The 18447-nt window shown below is 50.3% G+C and overlaps 2 protein-coding genes across 2 annotated transcripts; one reads left to right on the forward strand and one right to left on the reverse strand.

Moving 5' to 3' along the window:
* The first annotated feature begins 191 nt into the window (after positions 1-191).
* Positions 192-3082, forward strand: LOC135393837 (glutamine amidotransferase-like class 1 domain-containing protein 1). The gene is made up of 7 exons (XM_064624143.1): positions 192-473; positions 1004-1080; positions 1707-1812; positions 1899-2006; positions 2377-2471; positions 2531-2624; positions 2793-3082. The coding sequence occupies exons 1-7, from the start codon at positions 422-424 to the stop codon at positions 2942-2944; spliced, it is 684 nt and encodes a 227-aa protein (XP_064480213.1). The 5' UTR covers positions 192-421; the 3' UTR covers positions 2945-3082.
* Positions 3083-3541: 459 nt separating this feature from the next.
* Positions 3542-8906, reverse strand: LOC135393836 (glycoprotein 3-alpha-L-fucosyltransferase A-like). Its single transcript, XM_064624142.1, has 6 exons — positions 8587-8906; positions 8323-8525; positions 7691-7979; positions 4984-5170; positions 4482-4636; positions 3542-3995 (listed from the first exon to the last, which is right to left on the reverse strand). Exons 1-6 carry the CDS (start codon positions 8841-8843, stop codon positions 3644-3646), a joined length of 1443 nt encoding a protein of 480 aa, XP_064480212.1. The 5' UTR covers positions 8844-8906; the 3' UTR covers positions 3542-3643.
* Positions 8907-18447: the final 9541 nt, after the last annotated feature.

An 18447-nucleotide genomic window follows, 5' to 3' on the forward strand; every position in this document is an offset into this window, starting at 1 on the left:
CTCTTGATCTGCCAGAATTTTGTCGATTTCTCTCCTAGATTTGTCTTTCTTTCCTACACTCTTGTTTTGGTTTGACTGCTTTATTTCCGGAGAGTCGTTTCTCTCCATTCGTGCATATTACAAAGGCCAAATCACTATTCCCTGCCGAATGGGGGAGAGCAGAATAGCCTTCCGGTGCGTCGTATATGTGGGCCATGCTGCGGGGAACGATTTTCGGGAAACCGATAGAAAGCAGCTGAACGCGGCTGCGTCAGCTTTGCGTCCGTCCCTTCACCCTCACCTCCTCCTGTACCTCCGCCCTCCGCCTCCACCTTCTACTCGTCCGTCCGCCGTCGGGGCATTGAACTTTCGAGCCGTAGGAGCGCGGTCAAACAACCAACGGCGACCAAATCCACGGGCATACTATGATTGCGCTCGAATCATGTCGACTGCACGCTCAAGTTGTCTTATAGTGCTCAGTGGTGATAAGGATGGTAAGTACAATACTTTATCAACGCCTTTTTAACGTGCAAGTAACATGGATAGACTTTATTTTGAGCTAAGCCTAAATTCGCAGACGATTTCTGCCCGGTTTGTCAATGACGGTAAGTTCTACTGTGAGTTCAAGCCGATTTAATATGCATAACCGTGTGCAGAAGTTACTCTGTAATATCATTGTCTTCGTAAATGACGGGTCTCGTTCACCCTTGAACGAAACATCTGTCCCGGTTGTTTTCGATCGGCTCATGCGTGTTTAGGACTCCAACGCGGAAATGATTTCGCAGAAGTTTTGCGAGACGAAAATAATCGTTCTTTATGTCGTTTCTGACACGGGAAATGATGCTACTTGGAGGTCCTAAAACCGCTAAAACCTCAAACTGCGCATAGCAATGAGGGGCGTTGTTTGCGACTTGCGTGTTTTGAAGGGATTGTCGTATTTACAAACAAGCTTCATGTGAAAGACAGATTGGAGGGTAAATGTCAGCGCTACTCCACTAACATCACCACCCACCTTGCGTTTCAGGAAACTCTGCACCATCCTTCATACAGACGTTTACACTTCTCCATAGTACCTTCACAGTGCAGATTGCAACGCCCGGGGTAAGCGTTTCAAGCAATTTCAAGTGCCTCGCAACCAGTACTTTGTGATAATAAGACAAGAGCGTGCACTTGGGAATCGGGGAGGCACTCTCAGAATGTTTCAACACGCACACAACAAAATAAGATACAAAACAAGAACCAGACTGATCTCTAGTACGACATTGTGCCTCAAAATTTTCCTGACCAATGCTTTGGAAGGAATGGAAATTTCCATTGGAAGCTTCCATTCCTATCTCTCTAAGATAGGAAAGCCAAGATAGGAGATAAGGCGCCTACATACCTCCTGTCATTAACTGCTTTGCCTGGAGCAGAACCAGGAATAAGAATTTCAAGCAAAAGATGTCAACTTTGCATTGCTCTCCTGTAGCTGACTGAAATCTTCGTAACAACCAGCTGGAAAGGAAGCCCTGCTTGTCTCGGGACAATCCAATTTAACGATAGGTGACAAAAATATTACATGTATTGAGGTAAAAAATACTACGTTGCACACTGCAGCAGTATAATTGGCAGCACGTGATATTCCATGTTCTTAAGCGTATTCTGTCGGAATTCGTTTCAGATAGTTCCAGCCCCATTAGTAGCTTCTATCGGATTTTTGTCACGTTCCTGCTTTGTTTTCGTTACAGGGAAAGCCTTTAGAATTTGTAAACCAGGATGACCAGAGTCGAAGGTGGTTGAATGATTTCCGAATGAAAGTGTTCGCCATCCCAATAAGCTTGCAAACAGTTGACCGTGAGTATCAGTCGTCGCTGGTAATGATGGTCTTACCTATGTGGCAGTTCGTTGACCACTGTCACTTCTTTCCCTTACCTTCTTAGCGAACCGATATACATGCCTGATAATACCCCACTCCCCTGGTGCAGTCCAAGACTTGTGTGAAAACAACGACCTTGCTCATATACTCAAGCACTTCATTCAGGAAAAAAGTAGGTCCTGCTCTCCTTGTATGTTTGTTGGCCTTCATAATTCAGTACGTTGCATAAACGTTTAAAGTTTAACTTTGCAGCTGCATTTGGCCTCTTGGCTCATCAACTGTGAAATCACAGGTAGCATAGCATAGAGCTTTGTCGTGTGATATGTCCGTTGAAAACACAAGGTATATGGCACCTCTCAACAGACATGTCACCTGAATAAATAATTTAATAAATAAATTTGAACGTTTCATTCAATCTTATTCACTCGCGAGTGCTAGACTTTTCCCATTTCTACCTGTTAGTTTCCTTCCAATATTATTACACTAAAAAGCGTGCCTTGTAGGGTGACAGTGGAATGACACACAAGTATTTGCCTTTCCAGAACCTATCTGTGCCATTGGAATGGGTGTATCGGGGCTATTTTCAGCGATAGAAGATGGAGAGGTCTGGAGTTTTCGGCGATACACACTCACGGCTGTAAGTCCACGAAAACCATGCTCCAGATTATTCTCGTTCACACTTTCATTCATTTCCAGTTGTCCGTATTTGAACTTGCACGGAGCCCAGACTTTGCGAGTTTACCAGTCATCCCTGAAGACGTTATTAAGGACAGAGGAGCCCTATACAGCTGTGAGTGTGTTCTATACCTCTGGGTTGCAAAAGAAAAAAAGAGACAGCTATCTTGGTTATTGGTGTTTCACTACTGGGAAGAACTAAAGCTGTTGCAAGGAGTGACTCACGATAAAAGCAATTAGTTAGTTGTATGAGAGTGATGTAGTGTTTCTTGTTACTTTGCAGCGAGCGACCCAGATGAAGTTCACGTGGTTGTGGACAGGCATCTTATCACCGGACAGAACGAGCAGTCTACGCTCACAGCCGTACAAAACCTGGTCCTGCTGTGCAACCAGAAGCAACAAGGGAACCCCCTCCGCAAAGACAGGCACCTGTGAACGTGCCTTCGACAAATTTTGTACATCAAATTGCACCTTAATATATTCAGGAGCATAACGCTCCTTAAAGCAAATGAGACAGCTATGTGTACAGTATAACCTTATGGCACAAATTCAATGCATGGCAGTATCAGGGAATGGCAGCCTCGTGTAATTCTTTCTAAGGGCATCCACAGGGTGTATGCTATAAAAGGTCAGTCACATTTTCGTGCAAAAAGTGATACCTCCTTGATGCTATACCTCTATCACGAAAAGACTTTCTCTGCCTCAAAGTGAATCATTTATGCTAGAGGAACCTACGAAACGATTGTGGTTACCTAGCATTGTGTAACAAAATAAATATGACCATGCAAACTTTCACCTCCATCCATCGGTATTGCGCATAGGAAACACATGAAGACGAAAGTTTCCGTGGCCGTGTTTACTTTATTACGCAGTGAATGGTAACCACAATTTTTTCGTAGGTTTCTCTGGCATAAGTGATTCACTGTATGGCAGCACAAGTCCGTCTCTCAAATAGATATAGTGTCACGCGCGAAAATGTCACTGACCTTTTATAGCATACACCCTGTATATATGGGATGAAGTTGCAACAGATGAAGCGTTTATATTTTAATACAGTGAGCAAGAATAAATTATAGACATCAGATAAACGAGTACTGATAGCTACAGCTGACAAAGTTTTAACTGAAGATGTTCTCAGTCTCTTGACGTAGTCACCAGCCGCTTTTTTCCGTGCTTCGGTGTGCGGCATGTACCGTGGTGCCACCACTTTCCAACATCCTCGTAGTAGTTAGAGCTCTGTGATGGTGGCAGTGGGGCGTGGAGTAATGCGCACAGACGACACCAAAAGAAGGTGTTGATGAACTCTCCAGTACCTTTCCAGGCAAAGTATTCGCTGTAGAGGGTGCTGTTGCTGTCCAGTACTTTGAGATATCGCGCTAGGTCTTTAGGAGACTCAAAGTCATCCACGTGGATGTAAGAATGGAAGGGTGCTGCCTTTCGATATTCATCGGGGCTGGCACCCATCACTATGGGCACAACATCATGCCTGGAAAGTTGACAGTACTGGTCAAGAGGGGACAATGACATGACTGTTGTAATAAGGACAGTGAATAGCTGTGACAAGGTTAGGTTAGTGACAAGGAAAACTATGCACAAGGTTACGTTATTCTGAATTTTGGGGATGAAACGCATAAAAAGATGGCACTTAGTGTCCGTAGTGGGATAGTAAATTTGCATAGTACATGCTGCTGGTACTATAACGACCTTATATGAAGGAGGATCATTTCCCCTTGTTTCCCTCTCCCAAATACACTACACAAAAGGTACGATTTCAGAGGGGGGGGGTGAACCCCCAAATAACTACATGCACTGTCCAACTGAAGCACATATTGCCGACAGCAATTGAAAGGGCGTCACGACATCAGCCCATCCCTCCCCTGAATCGCCCCTGAATGCGCACAATGGGTTTCCTCTTTCGAAGCACAGAGAACCATCGTGCAGACGTCAGAGCCTGATCGAACTTGCAACGTACCATAGTGCATTATAAAACTTCTCCGTGATGTAATCCTTACAGTTTGCGTTCTCGAAGGATAGATAGAACTTATAGTCCTTGTCGAGCATATCAAGGCATCGTTTTTGATCGTGTCTGTCGCATTTCAGGGTCCCACACTGTCCATAGATATCGACCTGGAAAACAACTCACAGCTGAGGTATATACTTTTCTATGCCACTCACACACAAGCTCTTCACACATTTCCCGATCTTTTAGTGGCACTAGTATCTAAGTGACATGCGGTTGATGTGCAGTACGCGAGAATTCTCGTTATCATCAGGGCCACTCATGGCAAATGCATTAAGTCAGAGTAAAAATTAAGCATTAAGAGCAGAAATAAGGGGGGGGGGGGCGAAAATTTTTCACTTACCTCTCGGATGCGAAAAGTAGACTCCGGTATTGCACTTAGCGCTCCAATGTGCAACCCGATCCTATCTGTAATTATTTGTTTGGCCACCAGCCTGTTTCTAAACTAACTTGCCTGTACGTGTTTTCCTAATTCGTTGGCATATTCGAGTCTCCACTTCGACACGAAACAGTTGGAGACGAACCAGGCCACCATCTTTTTCTTGCCTTTTGCGAAGTTCTTCCCATTCAGGGGTAACTGCTTCACCAGAGGATCGAAAAGGACGAACTTCGCGTACGGTGTCACAATGACGGAGTCACTCCTGTAAAAGTGAAACTCGCATGGGAATGGTAAAACAGAACTAAGTAATACTGTTTCAAAAAGCGCATTCGAAAAAAAAAAAAAAAACGCACTAGGACACATTCAATTTTGTCATGTGCATACCGATTTGGCGGCCATTAGGAATAAAGCTGCTTATGCAGTGAGGAGCTAACTAACTGACGCATTTCAATTAACTTTCTGATTAGATGCCTTCAGGGAAATAGTGAGAAGCAGAATTTGAGGCTGTCATTATATAAAGCGACCCTGTTTCTTTAAAATCTTGAAGTGCGCACGGACATTGAGATATCCGTTTCCAAATTTTTTTATGCAAATGAGCCGAAACCGAGCTCACGCGCATCAGGAACGGCTGGCATCTACATCTTGAAGGCTGGTTCCACTTGCGGGAGAAGAAAAAGAGAAGAAGCACGCGCAACATCACCTACACACGGCCAATAGACCTCTCAAACGTCATCATGACGCTAGCAGACAAAGTGAAACCAAGGAGGGATGGGCTGGGTTTCACGAATGGGCACTTCTTCGCTGCCTCCTACTGAAAGAGTATGACCGAAGGTCGTGTCCCCGAAGTCCCCGATGTCCCCGAAGATCCCCTCAAGACCCCTTCGGGTGCGACCTTGTTCGTCCCCTAGCTTCGGGCGTAGTTCAACTCTACCAAATTGGTGGCGCTGTTCAACACTATGACGTCATTTGTTTACAAACAGAGCTAGGTCTATTGAGCAAAAATAGGGTTTCCTAGTAGCAGCCCCGTCGAGTAACCCAGTCACAAAAGTAAAAGTGTCCTAAGGCAACTCCACCTTTTAAGAAAATCTGTTGCAGCTAAAAAGAAACACCCTGTATTTCACGACCACACAGCGCCGCGGCAACGCTAGGCCTGTGTCCTCATTGGCTACCCGCTGTCCGCAGCCGAGATCAGTCGTGGAGAGCGCGAAGGGCTCAGCGGGAGAGCGATCTACCCTTGCAGTGAGGGCGGAGACGCCCTTCACAGCGTCGCTGATACCCGTCTATCGGGAGCTGCATTGGAAACAACCCCCGAAACAGCGTCGCTTTAAATAATGAAAGCATCTAATTAGAATATGTACGTTAACTAGCCACCTTACTGCGCAAGCAACCTTATTCCAAATGCCACCAAGTCGGATGGGTAAGCTAATGACAAAATTGAAAGTGTCCTAATGCTTCTTTTGTGCAGTTAAAAAAAAAAAAACTGTATCCTGATTCAAAATACCAGTGATGGCCACTAGTAACTACTAGTTAAACTATCTGATTGTAGTTAAAAAGTAGTTATGAACTACTTGCAGAAATGTAGCGTGCAACTACTATTTCGAATAGTTAACTACAGTAGTTAGGTTACTATAGGCTCCAACAACTTCCGATTTTGCCGCAAGCTTTACGGCACGATTGTTCTTCCGAATTTTACCTTGAGCTACTTGTTTGGTGAGAACGAAGGTGCAGAGCTGTGACGACCCAGGCCTCCGAGGAGGTGGTCGCACGAATCTGGGTTCGCTTTTGAGTGAGACACAGAGGCGAAACGTTCGTGAAAACGAACGATTTATTTACAAAACACATTTACGGGACTGACTAACCTTATGCTAAGGGTGCGCGTGCGTTCAGACTTATCTCGTAGTGGGCGATTCCGTTGCCGACGCCTCGCTGCTCGGTCGTGCGTCTCGGATCCTGTTCACTTCTGTCTTGTAGGTTGGTGCAGGTGCAGATCCAGTCTCGTCTGAAGCTCCGTGGGCCCTAGACGCTTGGCCACAGGTCCTGGGTGAGGCTTGGTCGCACCTGGTGGCTCTCCGCTTATCGAAGCCCTGACGACGACTCTCGCTACGACGATCTCCGGGTTTTCAAGTCATGGATCCCACTCTCTTTTGTCGTCTCCTTCTGCCGTTTGGCCGGCCTTGTCTCAGGCCCATAATACTAGGTCCAGACGTCTCAATCCTATATAGCTGTGCTCTCTGGCAACCACTTGGGTCCTGTCTTTTCGGTCGTTGTTATGTCTTCCCAGACTTTCCATAATGTGACGGCGACCTTCGCTGCCCCGTCTAGCATTTCCAACTTTGTTTTGTTCCGGGACAGCTCATCCCACCACACACACGCAACATCCCTCAACAAACTGCATGCCCTGATTGGGCATGACAGAGCAATTGTGCCGTGCGTGTGTACTAAATTTTCACTTTTATCGCTGCTTGTGATTCATATTTACGTGTCCAAGAACACTATAGAACGAAATTGCATGGTGTTGATGGACAACGTTAAGTAGTTAAAATACATTGCAGTAGTTAAAGAAGTAGTTTTAACTAGCTCCCCTGAAAAGTAGTTGAACTAGTACTTAACTCAATCGCGAAGTAGTTATAGTTAAACTACTGTAGAAGTAGTTAGTGGCCACCACTGCAAACTACATTCATAATCAGGATTCCATTGTCTTGGGGGTGCTGGGGAAATTCCAGCGTCGCATAGTATGTGGTTGAGTCAACATGCACGACGGGTGCTTGGCATTTGGGCTCACCTGTATGTTGCGGCCCAGTTGATGACACCTGGTGGGGCAGCGATAGAGATATGCATAGGGCTTTCCAGCAGGTGGAGAATCCAAATCTGCTGCGGATCTGTTCTGGGGATGTCCGGCATGTAGTCCTTGAAAACCATGGCGTCCACGTCCTTGCCTGGCATATTTTTCAAAGTCTCATTTCTGAATACCTGGCATCTGTCCACTGGACATTTGTTCCTGGTGAACAGCTGCCGTCCTTGCTTGAAATCGTCCCAATCTCCGTGCAGCACAATGGTCTTCAGCTTGGATTCTGCAGTGAAATCACTGCTGTCAAGTTCTTGACGCGCCTACTTATCTGTGTTGACTTGCACAGCACGGGCGCGGTACCTTAACCACTCCTCAAACTTCATAAAATGCAGGTCATGGACACAAGTTCTCTGGTGTACATGTGGCGAACGCAATATCTGATTGTGTCTAAGGATTAGCAGCATGAAGTCTTGCGCTAACTGTGCCTAAAAGTGAACCCTCCTACCATCATGCGCCATCTCTCCGAAACCCCGTCTCTTCTGTAAAAACCAGATGCTCCTGGAACCATCTAAGATCACTGTGCCCCAGATCACACAAAACAACGTACATGGACCTAACCACCTCACCATAGGTATTCGAATGAGAATAAAGTGGCGGAAGGTACATCAGCTGATCCACGATGCGGTCGTTACTGGAGTCCGTAGGCCAGATGCTACGATTCCGAGATCTCGCATTCGACGGCCTCACTTCGCCTCCCATCATAAACCAAGGCATCATCAAGCCTTTCGAAAACCACAGGCTACCGTGTTTGTGGCCCACCAACGGATGCCTAGAAAGCGTTTGTCTCTGAAGGTTGTCGAAAAATGTTTACTATATGCGGATCGTTATACCTGAACGCCTGCTGTGCCATGACCCGCTTGACACGTTCCTGGTAGTTGAGCACCTCGTCACGCGTCACCTCGCTATCATTGGGCGGTGTTACATAGAGGAAGTCCAAATCAAGGTGGACATTGGGCGGTGGCCGGTTCCCGTGAAGATAGACGAGCATGACGAAGGAAAACGTTAACGCGGTTAGGAGTAAGTTACGGAGTGGCATGCCTCTGCTGCAGCAAAGGGGGCTTAGCTTCACTACGAAGTCAAGGCACATTATTTCACGGAATATCACTTTGTGCTAGCCAGAAGGACGAATGTCTAGCGAATGCCTCGAAGGGAGAATTGTCTTCTTCTTCTTCTGGCGTTAAATGGGTCACGTCACCCAAGGAACACACGCGGTCCTCAGGACGTCCCCACAGTGTCATCGTGTTGTCGTCCTTCGAGGTTATCCTCAGGACCGTCATGAGGATAACACTCTCGGACTGTCCATGAAGAGTCATTCAGGTACGTCCTGTGCCCGTATCTGTGGGTAGCTAGCGGGACGAGAAATATTACTTTGTTTAGTTTACCTGTTCAGACTTTCTAAACACATTTGTTTTCTTTATTTATGTATGTAGTATGTATGGAAAAAGAGAAGTTATCAGGACTGCGTCTGGTTTCGTATAAATTATACGCAGAAAAATGAGGTACAGGTGGGTGCAGGTAAAGGCGTCCTCACAAGGTCCTGCGAGTGTTCCAGGTTGACACCCTGAGGATGTGCAGGTGATATGACCGGGAGTCCCACTTTAACACGGAGGTAACACTGGGAGGACCAGTTGATAACTTCCTGAGGATGTCATCGTCGTCTGGGGTTGACATCCTGGGGACGATCGCTGGACGTTTCTGTGTTGTTGGGGCACTTGCGACGTGGAACATATATATATTGTGACAACGATAACGACGACTCATCTCACGCGACTCATTTCACGCGCATTCTCATTCCTGTCCATTACATCATTGCTATCGCCACGCTGTGCTGCCCGTATCAATATGTTCTTGCTCGCTTTCACTGCGGCCTCCACAGGTGGCGCCGTCATTGTGGTGGAATATTCATGTCTCGCCGTCACACGCTGTTGGCGCCGACCCAAGATCGTGTCACCTCCCTGCGCCGAACTCATGAGCTCCAAGTAGAGAAAAACAGCTGTCCTCGGCTGGGAGTGCACGATCAAATTATAAACATGTGCTCAAAGTGCAGCCACAGAGCTTCGGCTATTCTTCCTCTGTATGTGTTCTTGCTGACTTGCAGTGCGGCCTCCACAGGTGGCGCCGTCACCGATTGATGTCTCGCCGAGACACACTGTTGGCGCCGACCCAAGATTGCGTCACCTCCCTGCGCCGAACTCATGAACTCCAAGTAGAGCGAAACAGCTGTCCTCGGCTGGGAGTGCACGAACGAATTATTAACATATGCTGAACGTACAGCCACAGAGCTTCGGCTATTCTTCCTCTTGTAATAGAACCAAACGAAATCGAAACCGAAACTGGTTCTACGAACGCACAAGCGATGCGAACAAGCGGAAAACAACACTGGGAGACACCTCAGGGTGTGGTAGACGTGCCCTGCACCGTCTCTGTATGATGTTCTTTTTTCAATTAAAGTTAGTAATCCCTAACGCACCGCACGCTGAGAGTAATGCCATAGCAATGGCACTTAAGGTATATAAATAAATAAATAAATAATCGACTAGTCTCTGCCATTCTGTCTCGGAGGGAAGCTTACACTCTGTATATGTTTTTGATGGCTTGCAGTGTGGCCTCCACAGGTGGCGCCGTCACCGATTGATGTCTCGCCGAGACACACTGTTGGCGCCGACCCAAGATCGTGTCACCTCCCTGCGCCGAACTCATGAACTCCAAGTAGAGCGAAACAGCTGTCCTCGACTGGGAGTGCACGAACGAATTATTAACATGTGCTGGACGTACAGCCACAGAGCTTCGGCTGTTCTTCCTCTGTATATGTTCTTGCTGGCTTGCAGTGCGGCCTCCACAGGTGGCGCCGTCACCGATTGATGTCTCGCCGAGACACACTGTTGGCGCCGACCCAAGATCGTGTCACCTCCCTGCGCCGAACTCATGAACTCCAAGTAGAGCGAAACAGCTGTCCTCGACTGGGAGTGCACGAACGAATTATTAACATGTGCTGGACGTACAGCCACAGAGCTTCGGCTGTTCTTCCTCTGTATATGTTCTTGCTGGCTTGCAGTGCGGCCTCCACAGGTGGCGCCGTCACCGATTGATGTCTCGCCGAGACACACTGTTGGCGCCGACCCAAGATCGTGTCACCTCCCTGCGCCGAACTCATGAACTCCAAGTAGAGCGAAACAGCTGTCCTCGACTGGGAGTGCACGAACGAATTATTAACATGTGCTGGACGTACAGCCACAGAGCTTCGGCTGTTCTTCCTCTGTATATGTTCTTGCTGGCTTGCAGTGCGGCCTCCACAGGTGGCGCCGTCACCGATTGATGTCTCGCCGAGACACACTGTTGGCGCCGACCCAAGATCGTGTCACCTCCCTGCGCCGAACTCATGAACTCCAAGTAGAGCGAAACAGCTGTCCTCGACTGGGAGTGCACGAACGAATTATTAACATGTGCTGGACGTACAGTCACAGAGCTTCGGCTGTTCTTCCTCTGTATATGTTCTTGCTGGCTTGCAGTGCGGCCTCCACAGGTGGCGCCGTCACCGATTGATGTCTCGCCGAGACACACTGTTGGCGCCGACCCAAGATCGTGTCACCTCCCTGCGCCGAACTCATGAACTCCAAGTAGAGCGAAACAGCTGTCCTCGACTGGGAGTGCACGAACGAATTATTAACATGTGCTGGACGTACAGCCACAGAGCTTCGGCTGTTCTTCCTCTGTATATGTTCTTGCTGGCTTGCAGTGCGGCCTCCACAGGTGGCGCCGTCACCGATTGATGTCTCGCCGAGACACACTGTTGGCGCCGACCCAAGATCGTGTCACCTCCCTGCGCCGAACTCATGAACTCCAAGTAGAGCGAAACAGCTGTCCTCGACTGGGAGTGCACGAACGAATTATTAACATGTGCTGGACGTACAGCCACAGAGCTTCGGCTGTTCTTCCTCTGTATATGTTCTTGCTGGCTTGCAGTGCGGCCTCCACAGGTGGCGCCGTCACCGATTGATGTCTCGCCGAGACACACTGTTGGCGCCGACCCAAGATCGTGTCACCTCCCTGCGCCGAACTCATGAACTCCAAGTAGAGCGAAACAGCTGTCCTCGACTGGGAGTGCACGAATTATTAACATGTGCTGGACGTACATCCACAGAGCTTCGGCTGTTCTTCCTCTGTATATGTTCTTGCTGGCTTGCAGTGCGGCCTCCACAGGTGGCGCCGTCACCGATTGATGTCTCGCCGAGACACACTGTTGGCGCCGACCCAAGATCGTGTCACCTCCCTGCGCCGAACTCATGAACTCCAAGTAGAGCGAAACAGCTGTCCTCGACTGGGAGTGCACGAACGAATTATTAACATGTGCTGGACGTACAGCCACAGAGCTTCGGCTGTTCTTCCTCTGTATATGTTCTTGCTGGCTTGCAGTGCGGCCTCCACAGGTGGCGCCGTCACCGATTGATGTCTCGCCGAGACACACTGTTGGCGCCGACCCAAGATCGTGTCACCTCCCTGCGCCGAACTCATGAACTCCAAGTAGAGCGAAACAGCTGTCCTCGACTGGGAGTGCACGAACGAATTATTAACATGTGCTGGACGTACAGTCACAGAGCTTCGGCTGTTCTTCCTCTGTATATGTTCTTGCTGGCTTGCAGTGCGGCCTCCACAGGTGGCGCCGTCACCGATTGATGTCTCGCCGAGACACACTGTTGGCGCCGACCCAAGATCGTGTCACCTCCCTGCGCCGAACTCATGAACTCCAAGTAGAGCGAAACAGCTGTCCTCGACTGGGAGTGCACGAACGAATTATTAACATGTGCTGGACGTACAGCCACAGAGCTTCGGCTGTTCTTCCTCTGTATATGTTCTTGCTGGCTTGCAGTGCGGCCTCCACAGGTGGCGCCGTCACCGATTGATGTCTCGCCGAGACACACTGTTGGCGCCGACCCAAGATCGTGTCACCTCCCTGCGCCGAACTCATGAACTCCAAGTAGAGCGAAACAGCTGTCCTCGACTGGGAGTGCACGAACGAATTATTAACATGTGCTGGACGTACAGCCACAGAGCTTCGGCTGTTCTTCCTCTGTATATGTTCTTGCTGGCTTGCAGTGCGGCCTCCACAGGTGGCGCCGTCACCGATTGATGTCTCGCCGAGACACACTGTTGGCGCCGACCCAAGATCGTGTCACCTCCCTGCGCCGAACTCATGAACTCCAAGTAGAGCGAAACAGCTGTCCTCGACTGGGAGTGCACGAATTATTAACATGTGCTGGACGTACATCCACAGAGCTTCGGCTGTTCTTCCTCTGTATATGTTCTTGCTGGCTTGCAGTGCGGCCTCCACAGGTGGCGCCGTCACCGATTGATGTCTCGCCGAGACACACTGTTGGCGCCGACCCAAGGTCGTGTCACCTCCCTGCGCCGAACTCATGAACTCCAAGTAGAGCGAAACAGCTGTCCTCGACTGGGAGTGCACGAACGAATTATTAACACGTGCTGGACGTACAGCCACAGAGCTTCGGCTGTTCTTCCTCTGTATATGTTCTTGCTGGCTTGCAGTGCGGCCTCCACAGGTGGCGCCGTCACCGATTGATGTCTCGCCGAGACACACTGTTGGCGCCGACCCAAGATCGTGTCACCTCCCTGCGCCGAACTCATGAACTCCAAGTAGAGCGAAACAGCTGTCCTCGACTGGGAGTGCACGAACGAATTATTAACATGTGCTGGACGTACAGCCACAGAGCTTCGGCTGTTCTTCCTCTGTATATGTTCTTGCTGGCTTGCAGTGCGGCCTCCACAGGTGGCGCCGTCACCGATTGATGTCTCGCCGAGACACACTGTTGGCGCCGACCCAAGATCGTGTCACCTCCCTGCGCCGAACTCATGAACTCCAAGTAGAGCGAAACAGCTGTCCTCGTCTGGGAGTGCACGATCAAATTATAAACATGTGCTCAAAGTGCAGCCACAGAGCTTCGGCTATTCTTCCTCTGTATATGTTCTTGCTGGCTTGCACTGCAGCCTCCACAGGTGGCGCCGTCACCGTAGAATATTGATGTCTCGCCGTGACACACTGTTGGCGCCGGCCCAAGTACGTGTCACTTCTCTGCGCCGGACTGACCAGCTCCACGTAGAGTGAAACAGCTTCCCTGGGCTGGGAGTGCACGATCAAATGCGCTCAACGTGCAGCCACAGAGCTTCGGCTATTCTTCCTCTGTATATGTTCTTGCTGGCTTGCACTGCAGCCTCCACAGGTGGCGCCGTCACCGTAGAATATTGATGTCTCGCCGTGACACACTGTTGGCGCCGACCCAAGGTCATGTCACTTCTCTGCACCGGACTGACGAGCTCCACGTAGAGTGAAACAGCTTCCCTGGGCTGGGAGTGCACGATCAAATGCGCTCAACGTGCAGCCACAGAGCTTCGGCTATTCTTCCTCTGCATATGTTCTTGCTGGCTCGCACTGCAGCCTCCACAGGTGGCGCCGTCACCGTAGAATATTGATGTCTCGCCGTGACACACTGTTGGCGCCGACCCAAGTACGTGTCACTTCTCTGCGCCGGACTGACGAGCTCCACGTAGAGCGAAACAGCTGTCCTCGGCTGGGAGTGCACGATCAAATTATAAACATGTGCTCAACGTGCAGCTACAGAGCTTCGGCTATTTTCACTATGTATATGTTCTTGATGGCTTGCAATGCAGCCTCCAAAGGTGGCGCCGTCACCGTAGAATATTGATGTCTCGCCGTGACACACTGTTGGCGCCGACCCAAGGTCGTGTCACTTCTCTGCGCCGGACTGACGAGCTCCACGTAGAGTGAAACAGCTTCCCTGGGCTGGGAGTGCACGATCAAATGCGCTCAACGTGCAGCCACAGAGCTTCGGCTATTCTTCCTCTGTATATGTTCTTGCTGGCTTGCAGTGCGGCCTCCACAGGTGGCGCCGTCACCGATTGATGTCTCGCCGAGACACACTGTTGGCGCCGACCCAAGATCGTGTCACCTCCCTGCGCCGAACTCATGAACTCCAAGTAGAGCGAAACAGCTGTCCTCGACTGGGAGTGCACGAACGAATTATTAACATGTGCTGGACGTACAGCCACAGAGCTTCGGCTGTTCTTCCTCTGTATATGTTCTTGCTGGCTTGCAGTGCGGCCTCCACAGGTGGCGCCGTCACCGATTGATGTCTCGCCGAGACACACTGTTGGCGCCGACCCAAGATCGTGTCACCTCCCTGCGCCGAACTCATGAACTCCAAGTAGAGCGAAACAGCTGTCCTCGACTGGGAGTGCACGAATTATTAACATGTGCTGGACGTACATCCACAGAGCTTCGGCTGTTCTTCCTCTGTATATGTTCTTGCTGGCTTGCAGTGCGGCCTCCACAGGTGGCGCCGTCACCGATTGATGTCTCGCCGAGACACACTGTTGGCGCCGACCCAAGGTCGTGTCACCTCCCTGCGCCGAACTCATGAACTCCAAGTAGAGCGAAACAGCTGTCCTCGACTGGGAGTGCACGAACGAATTATTAACACGTGCTGGACGTACAGCCACAGAGCTTCGGCTGTTCTTCCTCTGTATATGTTCTTGCTGGCTTGCAGTGCGGCCTCCACAGGTGGCGCCGTCACCGATTGATGTCTCGCCGAGACACACTGTTGGCGCCGACCCAAGATCGTGTCACCTCCCTGCGCCGAACTCATGAACTCCAAGTAGAGCGAAACAGCTGTCCTCGACTGGGAGTGCACGAATTATTAACATGTGCTGGACGTACAGCCACAGAGCTTCGGCTGTTCTTCCTCTGTATATGTTCTTGCTGGCTTGCAGTGCGGCCTCCACAGGTGGCGCCGTCACCGATTGATGTCTCGCCGAGACACACTGTTGGCGCCGACCCAAGATCGTGTCACCTCCCTGCGCCGAACTCATGAACTCCAAGTAGAGCGAAACAGCTGTCCTCGACTGGGAGTGCACGAATTATTAACATGTGCTGGACGTACAGCCACAGAGCTTCGGCTGTTCTTCCTCTGTATATGTTCTTGCTGGCTTGCAGTGCGGCCTCCACAGGTGGCGCCGTCACCGATTGATGTCTCGCCGAGACACACTGTTGGCGCCGACCCAAGATCGTGTCACCTCCCTGCGCCGAACTCATGAACTCCAAGTAGAGCGAAACAGCTGTCCTCGACTGGGAGTGCACGAACGAATTATTAACATGTGCTGGACGTACAGCCACAGAGCTTCGGCTGTTCTTCCTCTGTATATGTTCTTGCTGGCTTGCAGTGCGGCCTCCACAGGTGGCGCCGTCACCGATTGATGTCTCGCCGAGACACACTGTTGGCGCCGACCCAAGATCGTGTCACCTCCCTGCGCCGAACTCATGAACTCCAAGTAGAGCGAAACAGCTGTCCTCGTCTGGGAGTGCACGATCAAATTATAAACATGTGCTCAAAGTGCAGCCACAGAGCTTCGGCTATTCTTCCTCTGTATATGTTCTTGCTGGCTTGCACTGCAGCCTCCACAGGTGGCGCCGTCACCGTAGAATATTGATGTCTCGCCGTGACACACTGTTGGCGCCGGCCCAAGTACGTGTCACTTCTCTGCGCCGGACTGACCAGCTCCACGTAGAGTGAAACAGCTTCCCTGGGCTGGGAGTGCACGATCAAATGCGCTCAACGTGCAGCCACAGAGCTTCGGCTATTCTTCCTCTGTATATGTTCTTGCTGGCTTGCACTGCAGCCTCCACAGGTGGCGCCGTCACCGTAGAATATTGATGTCTCGCCGTGACACACTGTTGGCGCCGACCCAAGGTCATGTCACTTCTCTGCACCGGACTGACGAGCTCCACGTAGAGTGAAACAGCTTCCCTGGGCTGGGAGTGCACGATCAAATGCGCTCAACGTGCAGCCACAGAGCTTCGGCTATTCTTCCTCTGCATATGTTCTTGCTGGCTTGCACTGCAGCCTCCACAGGTGGCGCCGTCACCGTAGAATATTGATGTCTCGCCGTGACACACTGTTGGCGCCGACCCAAGTACGTGTCACTTCTCTGCGCCGGACTGACGAGCTCCACGTAGAGCGAAACAGCTGTCCTCGGCTGGGAGTGCACGATCAAATTATAAACATGTGCTCAACGTGCAGCCACAGAGCTTCGGCTATTTTCCCTCTGTATATGTTCTTGATGGCTTGCACTGCAGCCTCCAAAGGTGGCGCCGTCACCGTAGAATATTGATGTCTCGCCGTGACACACTGTTGGCGCCGACCCAAGGTCGTGTCACTTCTCTGCGCCGGACTGACGAGCTCCACGTAGAGTGAAACAGCTTCCCTGGGCTGGGAGTGCACGATCAAATGCGCTCAACGTGCAGCCACAGAGCTTCGGCTATTCTTCCTCTGTATATGTTCTTGCTGGCTTGCACTGCAGCCTCCACATGTGGCGCCGTCACCGTAGAATATTGATGTCTCGCCGTGACACACTGTTGGCGCCGACCCAAGTACGTGTCACTTCTCTGCGCCGGACTGACGAGCTCCACGTAGAGCGAAACAGCTGTCCTCGGCTGGGAGTGCACGATCAAATTATAAACATGTGCTCAACGTGCAGCCACAGAGCGTCGGCTATTTTCCCTCTGTATATGTTCTTGCTGGCTTGCACTGCAGCCTCCAAAGGTGGCGCCGTCACCGTAGAATATTGATGTCTCGCCGTGACACACTGTTGGCGCCGACCCAAGGTCGTGTCACTTCTCTGCGCCGGACTGACGAGCTCCACGTAGAGTGAAACAGCTTCCCTGGGCTGGGAGTGCACGATCAAATGCGCTCAACGTGTAGCCACAGAGCTTCGGCTATTCTTCCTCTGTATATGTTCTTGCTGGCTTGCACTGCAGCCTCCACAGGTGGCGCCGTCACCGTAGAATATTGATGTCTCGCCGTGACACACTGTTGGCGCCGACCCAAGGTCGTGTCACTTCTCTGCGCCGGACTCATGAACTCCAAGTAGAGCGAAACAGCTGTCCTCGTCTGGGAGTGCACGATCAAATTATAAACATGTGCTCAAAGTGCAGCCACAGAGCTTCGGCTATTTTTCCTCTGTATATATATATATATACTATTCGGTGGAATATATCTGCATATATATTCTCTCTCTACTATAAACGGGTGGAAACGGGTGTGTGAGATCCCCATCGATGCATTTACTATCTCAAGAGAGATAAAAGACATCCAAAAGCCCGATGAACTTTCACGTGTTGCGTGGACTATACGCCAACATGGGTGCCTATTTGTGACCTCCCAAACTTTTGTGAGCTCACTTTCTCCTTTTACAACGTCAGCTGTATGATGGAGGCTTTCCCGCGATCGCGTCGGCGTCATCCGCATTCGCATGTCCGCACAAAAACGATAATAAGGGAAGATACTATCACAGGAGCGGCGTGAACGAAAACGACGAAGACAGCTGGGAAAGACACGCGAGTTGTTATTTGTACAATTTTACCGCGTGCACAACTTTTCCCGAGATCACGTCAGCGTCGCATGTCCGCACAAAACTGTTACCGCACGTGCGCTCAGCGCTGGGAGTAAGGAGGAGAACCCGGCCCGTTGACAACCGCTAACGATGGAAAGTGAGATAGCTGAGTGAGCTATGGCAATGACTTATATCTTCTATCACGAAAATGCGAATACCGACAGAACTTTGGCGCGCGAATTTCATCGACTGCAAAAGCATCGCCTACG

The sequence above is a fragment of the Ornithodoros turicata genome, chromosome 5, assembly GCF_037126465.1.
Source record: "Ornithodoros turicata isolate Travis chromosome 5, ASM3712646v1, whole genome shotgun sequence".
In the NCBI taxonomy this organism is placed as follows: Eukaryota; Metazoa; Arthropoda; class Arachnida; order Ixodida; family Argasidae; genus Ornithodoros; species Ornithodoros turicata.

Excerpts from the sequence above, each read along its gene's own strand:
- LOC135393837 (XM_064624143.1), top strand. The coding sequence starts at position 422 with ATGTCGACTGCACGCTCAAGTTGTCTTATAGTGCTCAGTGGTGATAAG. Across the intron at positions 2,007-2,376 it reads GCACTTCATTCAGGAAAAAA|AACCTATCTGTGCCATTGGA; the intron begins GTAGGTCCTGCT and ends TTGCCTTTCCAG. Across the intron at positions 2,472-2,530 it reads GGCGATACACACTCACGGCT|TTGTCCGTATTTGAACTTGC; the intron begins GTAAGTCCACGA and ends ATTCATTTCCAG.
- LOC135393836 (XM_064624142.1), bottom strand. The coding sequence starts at position 8,843 with ATGTGCCTTGACTTCGTAGTGAAGCTAAGCCCCCTTTGCTGCAGCAGA. Across the intron at positions 8,526-8,586 it reads ATGGCACAGCAGGCGTTCAG|GCATCCGTTGGTGGGCCACA; the intron begins GTATAACGATCC and ends AACGCTTTCTAG. Across the intron at positions 3,996-4,481 it reads AAGTTTTATAATGCACTATG|GCATGATGTTGTGCCCATAG; the intron begins GTACGTTGCAAG and ends TCAACTTTCCAG.